At 37.0% G+C, this 16,529-nt stretch overlaps 2 protein-coding genes across 2 annotated transcripts in view; one reads left to right on the forward strand and one right to left on the reverse strand.

Annotated features, from left to right (window-relative positions):
- LOC108575032 (glucose dehydrogenase [FAD, quinone]) overlaps positions 1 to 11,788 on the forward strand; it is a 34,278-nt gene extending 22,490 nt beyond the window's left edge. The window contains exons 3-8 of the mRNA XM_017937729.1: positions 2,850 to 3,093; positions 3,952 to 4,210; positions 6,111 to 6,371; positions 9,068 to 9,298; positions 10,038 to 10,365; positions 11,402 to 11,788. Of these exons, the coding sequence (XP_017793218.1) occupies positions 2,850 to 3,093; positions 3,952 to 4,210; positions 6,111 to 6,371; positions 9,068 to 9,298; positions 10,038 to 10,365; positions 11,402 to 11,714 (1,636 nt within the window). The 3' untranslated portion in view covers positions 11,715 to 11,788. The remainder of the gene's footprint in view (positions 1 to 2,849; positions 3,094 to 3,951; positions 4,211 to 6,110; positions 6,372 to 9,067; positions 9,299 to 10,037; positions 10,366 to 11,401) is intronic.
- Positions 11,789 to 13,210: 1,422 nt separating this feature from the next.
- LOC108575007 (zinc metalloproteinase nas-4-like) overlaps positions 13,211 to 16,529 on the reverse strand; it is a 10,535-nt gene continuing 7,216 nt past the window's right edge. Inside the window, exons 2-4 of the mRNA XM_017937696.1 lie at positions 15,425 to 15,730; positions 13,634 to 13,767; positions 13,211 to 13,306 (exon numbers count right to left, since the gene is read on the reverse strand). Of these exons, the coding sequence (XP_017793185.1) occupies positions 13,211 to 13,306; positions 13,634 to 13,767; positions 15,425 to 15,730 (536 nt within the window). The remainder of the gene's footprint in view (positions 13,307 to 13,633; positions 13,768 to 15,424; positions 15,731 to 16,529) is intronic.

A 16,529-nucleotide genomic window follows, 5' to 3' on the forward strand; every position in this document is an offset into this window, starting at 1 on the left:
AGAATATTGCCTAGTAAAGTCATATGCAAAGGATAAAACAAAAGTTACCATTTTTTAAGAAACGATAAATGTCACCAAATTCATAGAAGCAATGATTGAAAATACAGCAAAAAGTAATTGTAAAATATATCAAACAACTGTTCTTAAATCGAACAAAAATTAATTGAAAATAAATTACAAAGAAAATTTTGAAGAATATTCCATAGTAAAGTTACCATTTTTTAAGGAACAATAAATGTCACGAAATGCGTTAAAATACAGCAAAAGATATCAAGCAACTGTTCTCAAATCAAACAAAAATTAGTTGAAAGTAAATTACAAAGAAAATTTTGAAGAATATTCCATAGTAAAGTTACCATTTTTTAAGGAACAATAAATGCCACGAAATGCGTTAAAATACAGCAAAAGATATCAAGCAACTGTTCTTAAATCAAACAAAAATTAGTTGAAAGTAAATTACAAAGAATATTTTGAAGAATATTCCATAGTAAAGTTACCATTTTTTAAGGAACAATAAATGTCACGAAATGCGTTAAATCGAACAAAAATTAGTTGAAAGTAAATTACAAAGAAAATTTTGAAGAATATTCCATAGTAAAGGTACCATTTTTTAAGGAATAATAAATGTCACAAAATGCGTTAAAATACAGCAAAAAATGTCATAAAAGATATCAAGCAACTGTTCTTAAATCAAACAAAAATTAATTGAAAATAAATTACAAAGAAAATTTTGAAGAATATTCCATAGTAAAGGTACCATTTTTTAAGGAACAATAAATGTCACGAAATGCGTTAAAATGCAGCAAAAGATATCAAGCAACTGTTCTTAAATCAAACAAATATTAGTTGAAAATAAATTACAAAGAAAATTTTGAAGAATATTCCATAGTAAAGGTACCATTTTTTAAGGAACAGTAAATGTCACGAAATGCATTAAAACGATGATTAAAAATACCGTAAAAAAAGGAACCGATAAAATACATCGGGCAGGAATTATTAAGTTAAACTCGAGTCGCATAAACGTCATGTAAAGTATCTCGTAAAAGTTTAAGGCCGTTTTTCTAAACCACTAAAACGCTGCTTCTTCCGTTCAAGTAGAAACGATCACTTCGGCAACCTGCTGGTCACTTGAAAAAAAAAAAAAAATTGCAATAAAAGACACACCGGCGTTTCGGGCCCACATTTCAGCGTGCAAACTTGTCGTCCCTCAACCGGGCAGGTAAGTATATACATTTCACAAAGTGCATGCGCCTCGTGGCATTCAAAATACCATTACCACTTGACGCGAGCGTCCCCAACGAACTCCCGAGAAATCCACCTTTCGCTTGGCTCAACCGTTACCTAGGATTCTCGTTCCTTCATATACACTATAACCCAGTTTCTAATTCATAAGACCGGCGATCTGGAGTGCGTATATACATGTCGAGATGCGTCTAGTTTGATCGTCGAGAGAACGGGGAATAACAGAGGAGACTGACACGTGGAAAAAAGTGAAATCATAACCTTGTTCGCGGTAACAGCTTGCGTTTCGTAAGAAATAGGGCTAACACGTGAAAATTACCACTGAACTCTGAGAAACGTGACTTTGACGAATATATTACGCAATATGGCTTACTTTCGAGCAGCTTTTTTGTTGGCGTTGTATGGGTTGTATTGGGTTTGCAGATGGTATTAACTATTAGGCTGTTTTAAGTACACTATAACGAAGGAATCTCAAGATACCGAAGATTCGAAGAATTTGAAAAGCTGAGGAGGTGTTGTTCCGGGAATACGAGAATATGGGGAGTTTAAATTAAAAATTTCGAAGATCCAACGAACTCGAAGAGCTAGAGACCACAAATTTGAAGGACTGGAAGATTCAAGGACCTCAAATTTTGAGAACCCGAGGCTTTAAAGATTTCATGAAATTTGCCGAGATTTTGGATACCTCCGGTACCCTTGGAACCTCTGATTTCCCTAGATAGCACTCTCCACATGCATGAAATCTCCAAAAACCAAGTGCAGCAAAGGTATAGTTGGTGGAAGCGATATACGTACCTAATAAGATCGTGAAATTGATCAAGTGTCAAAGTATTAGTTTCCAGTCTTTAAAATTTAAGGTCTTTGGATCTTCGAGTTCTTGAAATTTCAGATCTTCAAGTCCCCGAGTTCTAGAAATTTGAGCTTGTCGCGTTTTCGAATTTTTCCAATTTAAATTCCTCGTGTTCTCGAGTTCCTGTGATTTCAGTTCCTTGGATTTCAAATTCTCGGAACCTTCAGGATCTTGAGACCCTTCCATTGTAGCACACTTAAAAAATTTGTCTGCCTCTTAGTTCTTAACAGCTGCGAATTAATTTTTATCAACTTTTGTCAATACAATATTGTGCTCCTGCTATCTTCAAAATTTGAAATTTGCCACCTTTCTTATTATCAGCTGCCACGATTCTGAAATTGCCTTGGCAAAATTCATCAGGTTCAAATTTTCCCATATTAAATTCCATGAACTGCAAATCTTCTAACTTGTACATTATTACAACTGGCAATGAGTGACTCTAATCATGTTTCACGAGGCCAAAGTTATTGCATCTGGATACTAACAGTAGCTACCGTATTTTATATAATTTCTGATCTCTGTAAGGTCGTTGCTATTAAGTTCTCCGTACTCCTACGTCTCTGTCCTCCGCAATCAGAACTTCGTAATTTTGTACTTCTTTATCTGTCCTCGTTATGGTAACAGTTACGTAAAATAGTAATTCACCTATGAGGTCACGTTACGGTTTCAGTCTCTTCTTGTCCTTCAGATTTCAAGGATTCTCGAATTGTTCAAAAATACGAAGACGAAAAAGATAATTATCAATGTTGTTTCTCAGGTACGATTTCGTAGTCATCGGAGGGGGTAGCGCTGGTGCAACAGTTGCGGCAAGACTATCCGAAGAGCCAAGATTTTCGGTATTATTGCTGGAAGCTGGCCTGGACGAACCTACTGGGACACAGATACCCTCGTTTTTCTTCAATTTCATCGGGACTGATATCGATTGGCAGTATAACACCGAAAGTGAGGACACGGCGTGTTTGAATAAGGAAGATCGAAAATGTTACTGGCCAAGGGGGAAAGTACGTATAGGAATGTCGAATCATTTTTTAAATAAAAAAATTTCAGCTTTCGTAGTCGAAATTTACAATTATCTTTTACATACTGTTATCAAAAAATTTTTATCATTTACCCAGATAAAGATATCAACTATCCTATTAATTTTTCTGCCAAATTGGCAATAATTTTATTCTAGATATTAATAAAACTTTACCTTGTTACTGAAAAATTCACTTTAGGCTAATTGAAAATCTTGTTAAACGGTGTTTCAAATACATACACCGCTGACTTAGTCGTTTAAAAAATGATAGAATTACAACACCGTAAACTCGTTACTTTTTCAAATGAAAAAATCAAACTTTCGTAATAAAAATTTATAATTACGCTGTGTACAGTGTTAGCTAAGAATTTGTATCGTAAATATTAACATCGACTATCCTGCCCGTCGAATTTTCTATCGATTAGCAATAATTATTCCAGGTCTCGATAAAAATTTACGGTCTCGTTACGGTATATTTCACTGAAAAATTCGTCAGACTAATTCAACATCTGCAAATTTCTTCACCACTTGTCAAACTATTTCTCAAGCACACTCTATTGCTCTAAACATTGCTGAAAATTTACCTTGTCGCAAACTTAATATCAGCAAATTTCTTCCATGCCGTTAATTCGCTCAATTAAAAAACCGCCCAGTTATCGTAAGCCCGTTCCACTTTCAACATCTACCGTTATTCGCTTCTCCGACTCATAATTCACACATAATCGACAACAAACCACATTACCACAAGAATGCCCTCGAAGCGCGTCAACGAGGTACACATTGCCGTGAAGAATAATAACGAAGTGTCAACAAACGAATGCATAATGAAAATGTCATCTAGGTACTGGGTGGTACCAGTGTTATGAACGGCATGATGTATATGAGGGGTTCGCGAAAGGATTACGACGACTGGACTAGGCTTGGCAACGTAGGATGGTCTTATCAAGATGTCCTTCCGTATTTCATCAGGAGCGAGGATAATCTGCAGGCAAACACTATGGATTATGGTTATCACGGTGTCGGTGGACCACTCACGGTCACACAATTTCCTTATCACCCGCCCTTGAGTTACGCTCTCCTTGAGGCTGGAAAAGAACTCGGTAAGGTCTTCTTTGCTCTGCTTTCATTTATCAGAAAATTATCGGTCTAATTGCTGGGTGGTATTTTCTGTAGAACCTAGGCTAACTCTAAACGACAGAGATAAGATTGTGGATACGAACGAAAAATAGGTTAAGTAAAACTTGTCGAACAACGTAAGAATTAGCTGTTGCGCAATGAGAACTTGTCCTTAGTGTTACGCATAACGATTACGTTTGAATTTCAGCTGCCCTATTATCTCGCGGACGTCTTATCTGTCCCTTTTTTCCGCTTCACGGGAACAACGTTGTTTCGTAACGCGTTACGAAAATACTTATAATTTTCGTTGCATCGCGTTTCATTAACTGTATTTAATATTATCGGGGAAAATTGATTTCGCAAATGCTCGAATTAGGGTAGATATGTTCTGCTGGTTTTCCTTTGGTAATAACGCGTTACTCGGTGCATTAGTTTTTGCACGGTGATATTAAATATAGTTAACCCCTTAACATATGATTTCTTTTCCGACAATGCATCTAAGCGTCAGCCATTTTCTGCTTCAGTACTGTGTCAGGTAACAAAAACTAATCTGTCACAGATTAATTACGTTTAGCAATCCTCAGTTTTAAAAATTCAAACGAAAATTAGGATTGCAATGAAGTTTTCTTACTAATATAACTATTTTTCTCACATCTTCGCCAGAATCTCTGCCACGTGTATGACACGTTGTCATATGTTAAGGGGTTAATTGAACAGGAAGAAATGATATTAATAACAGGTGCGGCTCTCGTAAAAATTAATTAAAATTGCCGCTGAATGATAATTACAATTATTTTCGTTCATTTGCCGCTCGTATAATTCCAGCATTTCTCTTGCTCCCTTTCAATTACAAATGCAAGAAATTACATTTTTCGCATTTGCTTTCTCTTCGATTCTTTTCGTCGTTCGAAATAAATTATTAATTAAAAGAAAATATTTGTACGAGAAATAAATTTAATTAGAATAACGTAGAAAATGTTGCATTAGGAACGAATTAAATCACATCCACTTGTCTTCGCACATTTTTGGCTAATCTGATAATGCAAGGACATTTCTAATTGATAAGTATCTCGATGAAAAAATTTAAATTGTCGCTAGCCTTCGTTACTGCGGGAAGGAAAAAATACGAAAGAAAGTTCTGAAAAACTGAAAGTTCTGAATTGCAAGATCGACTTAACAATGCTCGCTCGAGAGGAGCGATAAATATAAAAGGCGGATCGATGTCGTAACGAAGAAAAGTTCGTGGATCTGTGACATTTTTACGTAATATGTGACCACGCCTGTTTCGTTTTACTCTTTTTCGTGCCTCCTTAAAGTTGCGAGATATTCGAGCGCTCTAGATTTACCGCGGCAAACGTGAGTGAACGAGGAAATGGACGATCGCGATTCAAAGTTGTGGTCGAGGATTTTACGTAATGCACGATGCCTCTTAACTGTTTACGCGTGTAATTTCCGGATGATATTAAGCAGCAAAGTTGCGCGATAAAGGAAGAAACGGGTGGATCGAATCGAGGATGCAAATGGCGACGAGATTACCTCAAATGTGACGCTTATGTGTGAAAGTTTGTTTTTCACAAAAATGATCTAACTTCGTGAAACAAACTGTGCAGTTTAAATTGAAAGAGACGCACAATTTTTAATCCCACTTCGTCCCGGTATACGAATTATTGTTAACATTCTGAACAAGAAAGTATTTACAGATTAATGAAGGATTAATTTTTCAAGTTCGGTTTTATTAATTTGGCGTGTTTAATATTTCTGGTCCAGTTCACTTAAGACGAGCAAAAATATTATTATTATTATACCGTGCAGAAAATAATTTGCTCTTAAAACGAGTAAAAATCATAGTTATACTGTGAAAAAAATTCTTTTTATCATTTACAGGTTACAGTACGGCGGATCTGAACGGGCGAACTCACACAGGATTCGCCATAGCACAAACGACCTCGAGAAATGGTTCACGGCTTTCGACGGCCAGGGCATTTCTACGTCCGGCAAGAAATCGGCCTAACCTCCACATAATGCTCAATTCCACGGCCACCAGAGTCCTTTTCGACAATAACAAGAGGGCAGTTGGCGTGGAATTTGTCCACGATGACAAGCTTCACCGCGTCTCTGTGGCGAAGGAAGTGGTCATAAGCGGAGGTACTTGCTTTGATATCGAACAGAGTGTTAACCCATTTGCGGCGTTCAACTGACAGTTGGCCCGTATCACACCGCGTGTGGGTGATACAAAATGTTTAAGGCGGAATATTCCGCGTCCGGTGATAAATGAAAGTCGCGGCTCGCGGGACAGTCCGCGCTTGGTGATAGGTGACGATCGTCATGCGCGGAATATTCCGCTTACGGGTGCAAATGGGTTAATAACGTTAGAGTGAAGTAATCGAGGGGACGAAAATCCACCTACTCGAGGAATTTTTGTCTAGAAAATTTTTCTTAAGGGAAACCTTAAATTGAGTAATTAAATTTGAAACTTTCGAAAACGAAAGATTTTACTCGGCTGGTGCACCCTTAACGAAAGAAAGTGTTGCTCTTTTTTTGCTTATCGTATCACCAGGGCTGTAATTTATTGCACGTTGATATTAAAAACAGGTTTTCGTTTGCAGAGATAAAATATGAGAATAAGTTAGGTGACAGTTAGGAATATTTAAATAATTAGTGTAACGATGATGGAGTAATAACTTTTTGTTTTTAAATGTACAATTACACATACCTTCAAGTAAATTGTACACCTGTTTTGTAGGCAAGATTGTGTCGGTAGTATCGCGTTCGTGAAGTATGTTAATTAGATACATTTTTGTAAAATGCTTGATAAATGGGTATCAATTTAACAAGAACGTTTCACAAGAGTACTTTTTGCGCACCTCGGTGGAGAAATGATACAGGAGAATTCTGTATAGCAAATGAAAGAAACGTTATTTAAGGAAGATGAAAATAGATGTGCATATACAGAGAAAGTGTCTAAAATTTTGTAAATTTTGTTTGAATGTAACGTAAGATTTAACTTCGAAAAGTTTGCAAGCAAACACGTTAGGTATAGCGAAACGAAGAAAAATGTACGCAGTTAAATTTTTCAGACGTGTAAAAAAATGGTGAAAAATGCAAGTGACTTTTAGTAATTCGTTGTATTTGTACATTTACTTCTGTTTAGTGCTACAGTTCAACATCATACATATTTATATCTTTTTTCACACCTCCGAGTGTATAATCTCGACTGACACGCGAAATGATAGCTGTCGATCAACTTTCCAGCACATTGAAAAAGGAAAGCAGGAAGGAATATATATCGTTATCCAGATCAACTATTTCTCAGAGAAAAATACTCATTATAGAAGTGCTTGAATAGCCAATTCCATAATTCCGATTACATTATACCGTACTGAATTCCCGTATACATACATGGAAACCTAATTTTCCACTTCCAATTTCAGCTATCGAACGAACAAACGGTAACTACAGAGCTGCTTTAACAGAATGTTAATATTTTAGAAGTTTCTTACTTCAAATCACTAAACATTCGTTAATTTCAAAAAATCTTTTAATATTCAAGTACTAATAACACTTATTCAAAATTATGACAATATTAAAATAATACTCTTTTAATAGTACTCTCAGATTCCTTAAAAAAATTCATATTTAAAAATTCTTGGTTTCCATAATAATTGCAAATTCTCGTTGAAACAAGTCGCTATATTCCACAACCATAATCACACGTTGATTCTCTCGGGAATGACAAAATTATAACAATATTAAAATAATATTTACTTTTTCAGTGATATTTTCAGTGTCCTCAAAAAATTCATATTTAAAAATTCTTGATTTCCATAATAATTGCAAATTCTCGTTGAAACAAGTCGCTGTATTCCACAACCATAATCACACGTTGATTCTCTCGTGAATGACAAAATTATAACAATATTAAAATAATATTTACTTCTTCAGTGATATTTTCAGTATCCTCAAAAAATTCATATTTATAAAAATTCTTGATTTCCATAATAATTGCAAATTCTCGTTGAAACAAGTCGCTGTATTCCACAACCATAATCACACGTTGATTCTCCCATGAATGATATAATTCACGTGCCCTTCACTGGACAAAGGAATAAAGAACCGCCGCGGAAGGGGACACGCTCGCCTAATTCGTTGCTGATGACTCTTACGGAGGGGCTATTAGTAATTATATCATGAAGAACAACGCTACAAGGTCGTGTAGCTTTAGAATTTTGCCCCGTGGATATATCACCGTGATTTCACGTCGATCGATACCGATGACACGTGTTCCTTTGTCCGAGTTATGGTCGGTGGCTACATCCTGTCTAAAATGTGGTTCGACTTTGTAACGAACTTAATGTACATTCTTATGGAAATTAGTGCTTGTGAAAAATGTTGAGTAACTTTTGCAAATTGCTTTTATCTCTATTTATTACACGAGTATTTTAAATAATTGACCGCATTTATATTCCACTAAATCTCGTGGAAATTAGTGCTCGTGAAAAGAACTGTATAATTTTTGCAAATATTAATTTCAAATTTATCTTTATTCATTATACGGGGGTATTCTAGATCGTTTATCATATTTATTCACATTTATCGTTTCTATTTCAAAAGTAATAACGTTATGCTGTAAGATCTGATGGAAACGTTGTTTATTAAGTCATGCATACTTTTCTAAAATTATTAGAATCGTAGGAAAAATGTCGCTCGACGTTCTTATCGTTTTTTCCATATCTTGCAATCGTGCCTATTAAAATGCAAATGTAGTATTTCTTTCTTTCTTCTTGCTGAAAACGCATCGTCATCTGAATACCTGTAATATTCTTCTATTTATCCTTTTATAGGCGCCGTAAACTCGCCGCAAATGCTTTTGAACAGTGGTATCGGTCCACGAGAGGAACTGAGTGCTGCCGGTGTCCCTGTCGTTCACGATCTACTCGGTGTCGGTAAAAATCTTCACAATCACGTTGCCTACACGTTGACCTTCACTATCAACGACACTGATACGACTCCTCTGAACTGGGCTACCGCTATGGAGTACCTTCTCTTCAGGGATGGTCTGATGTCTGGTACTGGTAAGTGAGAAGAAATTTTTCTTTTATTTTTATCACTTTTCTTCGTGTCTCATTTTGCATATGTATAATCGGCTCGATATTTCGATTAAAATTTGGACTTGTTCTTTCTTTATGATATCTTATCATTTTTTTAGTTTACTTGTCTGGACATACTTTTATGCATCTGTTTTTGCAAATATCGAAATTGTGATCTCGAGGTTTAGCTTTTACTGTTATAAGAAAATTTTGCAATACAAACGACAAAAAGGGGCAGCTCGAAATATTGAAAATTCTCTCTTCCGTGGAGAAAAGATATTCTTGCTTAGCAATAGTGCTACAAATTGTGTTTATATGTAAATTCGAATATACGTCCAGCAATATTTCCTTAACACTCATTTTACTAATTTTATACAATAATTTTTGTAATTTTATTAATTTTAACTTTTGCTGCAAACTCCTAAATTGCACGAAACGATAGCAAATATTTCGATCTAGAAAGTCATATCGTGAGCCTTAAATCGGTACAAGAAGATCTAGAAAAGATCTTGCAATTTTATTAATTTTAACTTTTGCTGCAAGCTCCTAAATTGCACGAAACGATAGCAAATATTTCGATCTAGAAAGTTATATCGTGAGCCTTAAATCAGTGTGTACACGAAGATCTAGAAAAAATCAACACTAACAACACGCTCTACCAAATTCGATAAATTTACAATAATACTGCACGATCGTAAATTGCTTATTCTTCGTTGTTTGCCAGGTATTTCCGAGGTGACCGCCATGATAAACACAAAATACGCGAATCCGAAAGAAGATCATCCTGACGTTCAGTTGATCTTCGCGGGTTACTTGGCGGATTGTGCAGAAACGGGAATGGTGGGCGAAACAAAGGGTGCAAATCGTACAATTTACATTATCCCGACGTACTTACATCCGAAGAGTCGCGGTTACCTTCGCCTGAGGAACAACGATCCGCTTTCTAAGCCGCTGATCTACCCCAAGTATCTGAGCCATCCGGACGACGTGGCCGGCCTTGTCGAGGCTATTAAGTTTGGTATCAAGTTGTCGGAGACCGGGGCTCTCAGCAGGTACGTAGATACCTTCTCTCTGTACAGGTGTAATTTATACTAGGAGTATCGATTTCTTCTGGTCGAACGCTTTTAGCGGAGGTCAATAGCATCGTTGATCAACTATCACGGTTTTCTGATCGAGCGCGGAGAGCAGTGGTCCTTGACGAATATAGTCGGGATTTGAAGTGAATAATTGGTGTATACATACAGTGCGTTCGTTTCGAAGATCTTCTCAATTTTTTCATTATTTACTCGTGACCAATTGTTGAACTTATTTTTGAACAGTGAAATTACCTTTGAGATTTCTTCTTATTTCCGAAATTTTTATGAGAAGTTCGACGTGCGGAAGTTTAGAATGGACGATGATTTAAAGTAACCAATTGTTGATCTTAGTTTCGAGCAGTGGAATGATTTTCGAATTTTTTTTATTTCTGACATTTTTATAAGGAGTTCTAAGGTATTCTGCGATGAATGTGAGCGATGAAATTAATTTATTTCACGTAAATTCACGTTAAGGGTGTCTCGGTAGAATGGACACTTATTCGCAATGGAACGATAATTGAAAAGTCTACGAAGGTTGTGCGATTTTTGATGTCCTACATTGTGACGTGAAGAGAAGACCACAGTGTGATATATCAAAAATCGCACAATTTCAAATTTAACCTTTTCCCCATATCTCGTAGGGTTTCGTAAATATTCACGCTGTTTCCACACCTAAGAAACAAAAAATGGTTTTATTAGTAACGTCAGTTGGGCTACATTTCTGCAAAGTTTCAAATTTTTCCCAAAGTTGCCAAACTTCCTTACCATCGTCTTTATTACCGTGCGGGAATAAGCGCTTATTCTTACAGGTATACAAATTTTCAATTAGAATTCGCGAGAGTGCCCACTATATCGTTCGCTTTCACTTATTATAGAGAAATTAAAATTAATAACATTAAAGAGCGGTAAGCGTTGGCAGCGAAATGCCGATTAATAGGCTTCCCGGTCGGTAAAGTAATTCGACGACATTCTCAACATCGGCAAATTTCTTCTTCTTCTCTTTATCGTGTAGATACGGATTCCAACTGGATCGTACACCGGTGAAAAACTGCGAGCACCTGAAATTCGGCTGCGACGCGTATTGGGAATGCGCCGTGAAACACGACACAGCACCCGAGAATCATCAAGCAGGCTCCTGCAAAATGGGCCCGCCGGACGATCCTCTCGCTGTGGTGGACAATCAGCTTAGGGTGAGAGGAGTGAGGGGCGTCAGAGTGGCTGATACCAGTATCATGCCGATGGTTGTTTCCGGTAACACGAACGCGCCAGCGGTTATGATCGGCGAACGAGCCGCGGACTTCATCAAAAGGACCTGGATCGGCTGAACGAGGCCGTTTCAAACAAAGGAATTTTCTCTGGCATCGAAGTGTCAACCGTTCACTGAAAGAAATTTATAATTGACGACCAATTTTGCGAAATGTTGAACTTGTTAAGTGTAGAAGTTGAGAAAAGTTTGGTTAGGTTTTCACAGATATAGAGGTAGATGGAAAGGTTCGTTTGTACTTTTATTCTGATTTCAATTGTCGAAGTTTATTTCAACGATGAAGTAGAGTTTCATTTTTTTTTTCTTTAAGGAAAGTAATTCGTTCTTCTTTTCTGCCATTGATTGGAGAAATTAAATAGAGGTTTTTTGTTTCAATGGTAAGGATGTAGTTGCAGATATTTTGTTATCGAAAGGTGAATTAGTACGCTTTGAAGATCGAAAGTACGACGAATTTGATTACAAGTTTCTTTCAGTATTTTGAGAAAAAAGGCTAAGGTAGCGCTGTGCGCAGTCGAACAGGGACAATTCTTGTGGAATGGGTGTAGAAAAATGTTTGAAATGTGCAAAATTTTTTTTTCAGGATAAATAAATTAGAAGAATCTCAGATCGTGTATTGTTTTAAATATTATTGTTCCAGCAATGACGGCAGCTACCTCGGCTTTGAACCCTTTTTAATAAGATACCGTAATTTTTAATGAAGTAGCTCTACCATTAAATTGTAATTAATATTGTTATAACGATAGAGAATAATGTAAACCAGATAAAAATAAAATAAGCGTGATATTTCACAATGAAATATTCCAATTTGTAAATCTCAACAGAACATTTATTAACGCCTTTGAAAACTCGTTTACTAGATTAGTATAACACTAAATTGTAGTAATACTCGATAAAATATCCTATATTCACATAGAATCGTCAGAAATTACAAATGAAAAAGGAAAACTATTAAATATTATTAAAATAATTGCAACTTCCATAATTCCGTTACATTAATAATTATTACTGGACTAGATTTACAATTTTTCTTAATAACAATAATACAATAATAATAAAAAATAATTACAAATGTAGTATCGGGGCCTCCATACCCAAATAGGAAACCGACAAAGCAGAATAGAGAGGGGGTAATTGGCGTAGCGCGCAAAGCCTCGGCTTGGTAAGCCCAAGGTCCCGGGTTCGATTCCCCGTTGGTCCATCGATATTTTTCCGTCGTCGGTTCATACACAATTATTCCATATTTACAAGACAAAATGAACTATACAACAATAGTTCTCCAAAAATTGGTGTATTACAGCTGATACGTATGTTTCTTCGACGATCATTGGTGAAATAAAATATACCATTGGAATATCGAAGCGGGGATCGGAATTTCACAGTACCGTTAATTCGAAATTGTTGTTTTAGTTTGGACGTATTCGAAACAGGAAATGAGGCGAATCTAATCAACTTCGAAATGGGCAGTAGTTTCGATAAATCGGCTTACGGTGAAGTTTGCCAGAAAGACCTATTAATTAGAAAGACCACGGTTTCGAGCAACAACTAAAATCGGATAGGTCAACCGTTGTGATTGCATTTGTACATCCTCCTAATTTTCTGTATGTCCCTCTTGCTGAATCCCTCCCGTTGACCCAGTTTAATCCCGACGTTGCCCTGGGAATATTTATCAGCCACGTTAAAGTAGCCGTTTGCTATCTGTAACATTGAAAAATACGATCGATAAACAACGATCCTAAGTACCCGGGCAACCTTGCGCGGTTCATCAGCTTTCAGGCGATGAACAACTCCTTCCTTTTTCGTTTTACTCGTTTCAGCTGAAAGTTTTTTCTTCGTTGACAATTTTTCTTTTTTCTCTTTCGTTGTTTAACATTTGTCAAAAATTCGTTCGAATTCGATTCGAAGGTATTTTGGGTGAGTTTTTTCGTTCGATCGATAGATGAAAAACAGCAAGCTCTTTGGAAATGGAAATCAAGTACTCACTTTGGGTATTATGGTGGGTTTGCCATTCTTCGAAAATGCATACGATGAATAATGCATCACGCTTCCGTAATCGTAACCAATGCCAAAGTCGTTCGTTGTCTCCCTTGAAGCTTTCTCGAAATTACCGTCGTGGTCTAAGAAAAGTCACATCTCGGATCAGTGAAAATTTAGACAAATCTCTAAAATTTCATTTATCACGTTGGATTTAACGTTTAGTTACTAGCGAACTAGTAACTTTTTTCAGTCGTTAAAAGTTAGAAAATTAAATTTTTCAATATTTTTCAAAATGTTTCTAAGAGATATTGCTAAATTGAGTCAAGGAAGTTTCAGAGATCGATCCTTTCAAAATGATTAGCATCCTTCGTTCAGCTAATGTAATTACACACACACCCTTTCATAAATATTCGAACACTTGCCGAATGTGAAACAAACCTAAATAGTCATTGCAAAATTACTAACAAGGAGAGGGCGCGGTCGATGGGAAACGGATTTTTCTTAAAAATATCGAAAGCGAGGCTCGAACCAGCACCTACTGATTACCAGTATTTCACGCTACGTCCTCGGCTGCTAGGCTTGTTGTTCATTCGTTAACGCAAACTCCTTACAACCGAGTAAAGCGATTTTCAAATGCAATTATTTCGGAAAATATCGAGTGTTAAGCACTCGGGTACTAATTTCCGCGTACTTGGAATATTGCACTAGGTGCCGTCTGAAGATTGAATGTATTGCGTTGAGAGTCTGACTGAATCTTTATTATTCCTAATGTAACTGATGGTATGTGTACTAACACTCTGTGGTCTTAAGCTAAATCGGCCTTCTTATCGAGTCGTCCCTTCTCCAAATCTTCGAAAATTTGAAGAAGGGGCGCGAAGGGAGGTTCTTAAAATTACTAAGTGACCAACCCCGTATCACCTCCTTCCATTGCGCCCGGAGTGGGGGTGACGAAGCTGGTCCTTTGACAATTTGACAACAAGGGGGGGGGAAAACCCGGCCAGGTCAACTCTGACTCTCCGACTCGTTCGGAAGGTCAGGTACCGAGAGGCCTCGGTAATTGCATCGGTTTCGAAGACCCTTTGGGGGTGACTTTATGATACCTTGCCTTACCGACTGAACAATAGCCTATTCTTTAATATTTGAGAAATTCTACGTGCCGCATGTTGGCTGCAGACCGGTCTGCTAAATTAAAAATAACGGTTTGCTGAACTAGAAATCACGTATCATAAAATCGTCCCCTTGCTGTCCTAACATCGAGAGACGACATCTTCAAATACTGCAAATTTCAGGAAAATCCGTTTCCCGTCGACCGCGCCCTCTCCTTGTAAGTTCCGAAAAACAAATTATTGCTTACACGTAGTAGCAAATCTAGCAAAAAAATGTGCGAACATAACGTGTGTCCTAATGTTTACGAACGGCAGTGTACAGTTCTGAATTAGGCACAGGTATGGAAATAGATTGAGCCGAAACGGGAAGAAAATTTCAAAAGTTGATTAAACAGTTTCAGCGAAAGTTGGAAAAAAGCAAAGATACAAACTTGTCGCAAATTTGTTACTGCAACACCAAAAAAGTACCAGAACAGTGTGTGTTTTAAAACAAAGAGTAGACGCAGCTTAAGATTCCTCCGAAGTAACTTGGCCGCCTAAGGGGTTGCAGTAACGAGCACCAAAATGTCTAACGCAAACTATCAGACCAATAATAGTTTCCTAGCCAGGTATTTGGAGGGAGGAAGGGATCAAACGTTGAACAAGATCTCACGAAACTTCGCCACTCTCTCCAAGTTAAATCGAAATTCACCGTTCAGAATGTTGTCCCATTGAATCGTAACGTATTGGTCCCTCTCGGATCTACTCTGCTCGTGCAGAAATCCAACGGCGTGCATCAATTCATGGATCACCGTGCCCTTCCTTGTCACACACCCGGGTACTTGAAGATTCACGTTCTGCCATCCGCCTATTCTTCCCACACTGCTCCAACAACCGCTATTACCGGCAGTGATCCTGATGTAATCGGTTTCCTCGCCGCGGTACGGCTTGAATCGGATACACGTGTACTTATGGTAATCGTTCATTGCTTCGTAAATCAATCCCCGGTGTTCGGCGTCTGTAAAAGCGATTCGTGACCAGTTGCGAAAGTATTTGCCGTTAATTCGTTGTGGGAACGTTGTCTAGCCCCTCGGTTAATTGGTTCGTGCTTAACGGCGATTTGTGCAAGATCAACGAAAGTGGCCAACTTCGACGATTACGCTGAATCGAGCGAGTGTTATCCGACGGGTTTTACTTTCGACGCTGACGTTACATTACAGAGGGTAATTTCAGTGAAACACTTTACGATAAAACTATACCGGGTTGTACTGTTCGCGTATCGTGTGACTGACGATTTTTATTGGAACGGTAGTCTGCGTCAAACTAATCACGCAAATCGACTTGGAGAAGGGAGTTGGGTTTAAAAATGTCTCGAAAAGTTTTACACTTATCATCTAATTAAACTAGTGACATTTTTACAATAAATACAATAAGTATTTCTTAACATGCAATTCATGCAAATTCCTTGGATGGTAAATTATTAGTAAACAAAATTCAATATCAGAGAAAATAAAGAAAAATCTCAAATTAATTTCAATTGCTGGAAGAAAAGTACATATTGATTGTTATGCTGTAACGATTTCAATATCCTATTCGACAAGTCTGAAGAACAACGATGACTAAAATTCAAATGTTTATTTCCCTAAACCTTCAAAATAATTTCGAAATATTTTATTCGAAGCGAAGTATTCCAAGTCAGTATCGATAATTGAAGAAATTATTTGATTGTATTTAAAAGAACCGAAAGGAAAATATTCAATGTCTTATATTAAACGTCTAGCAAGTACCAGTATTTGGTAAAATGATTTATGTTTGTT

This window comes from Habropoda laboriosa, unplaced genomic scaffold (assembly GCF_001263275.1).
Source record: "Habropoda laboriosa isolate 0110345459 unplaced genomic scaffold, ASM126327v1 scaffold204, whole genome shotgun sequence".
Taxonomy (NCBI): domain Eukaryota; kingdom Metazoa; phylum Arthropoda; class Insecta; order Hymenoptera; family Apidae; genus Habropoda; species Habropoda laboriosa.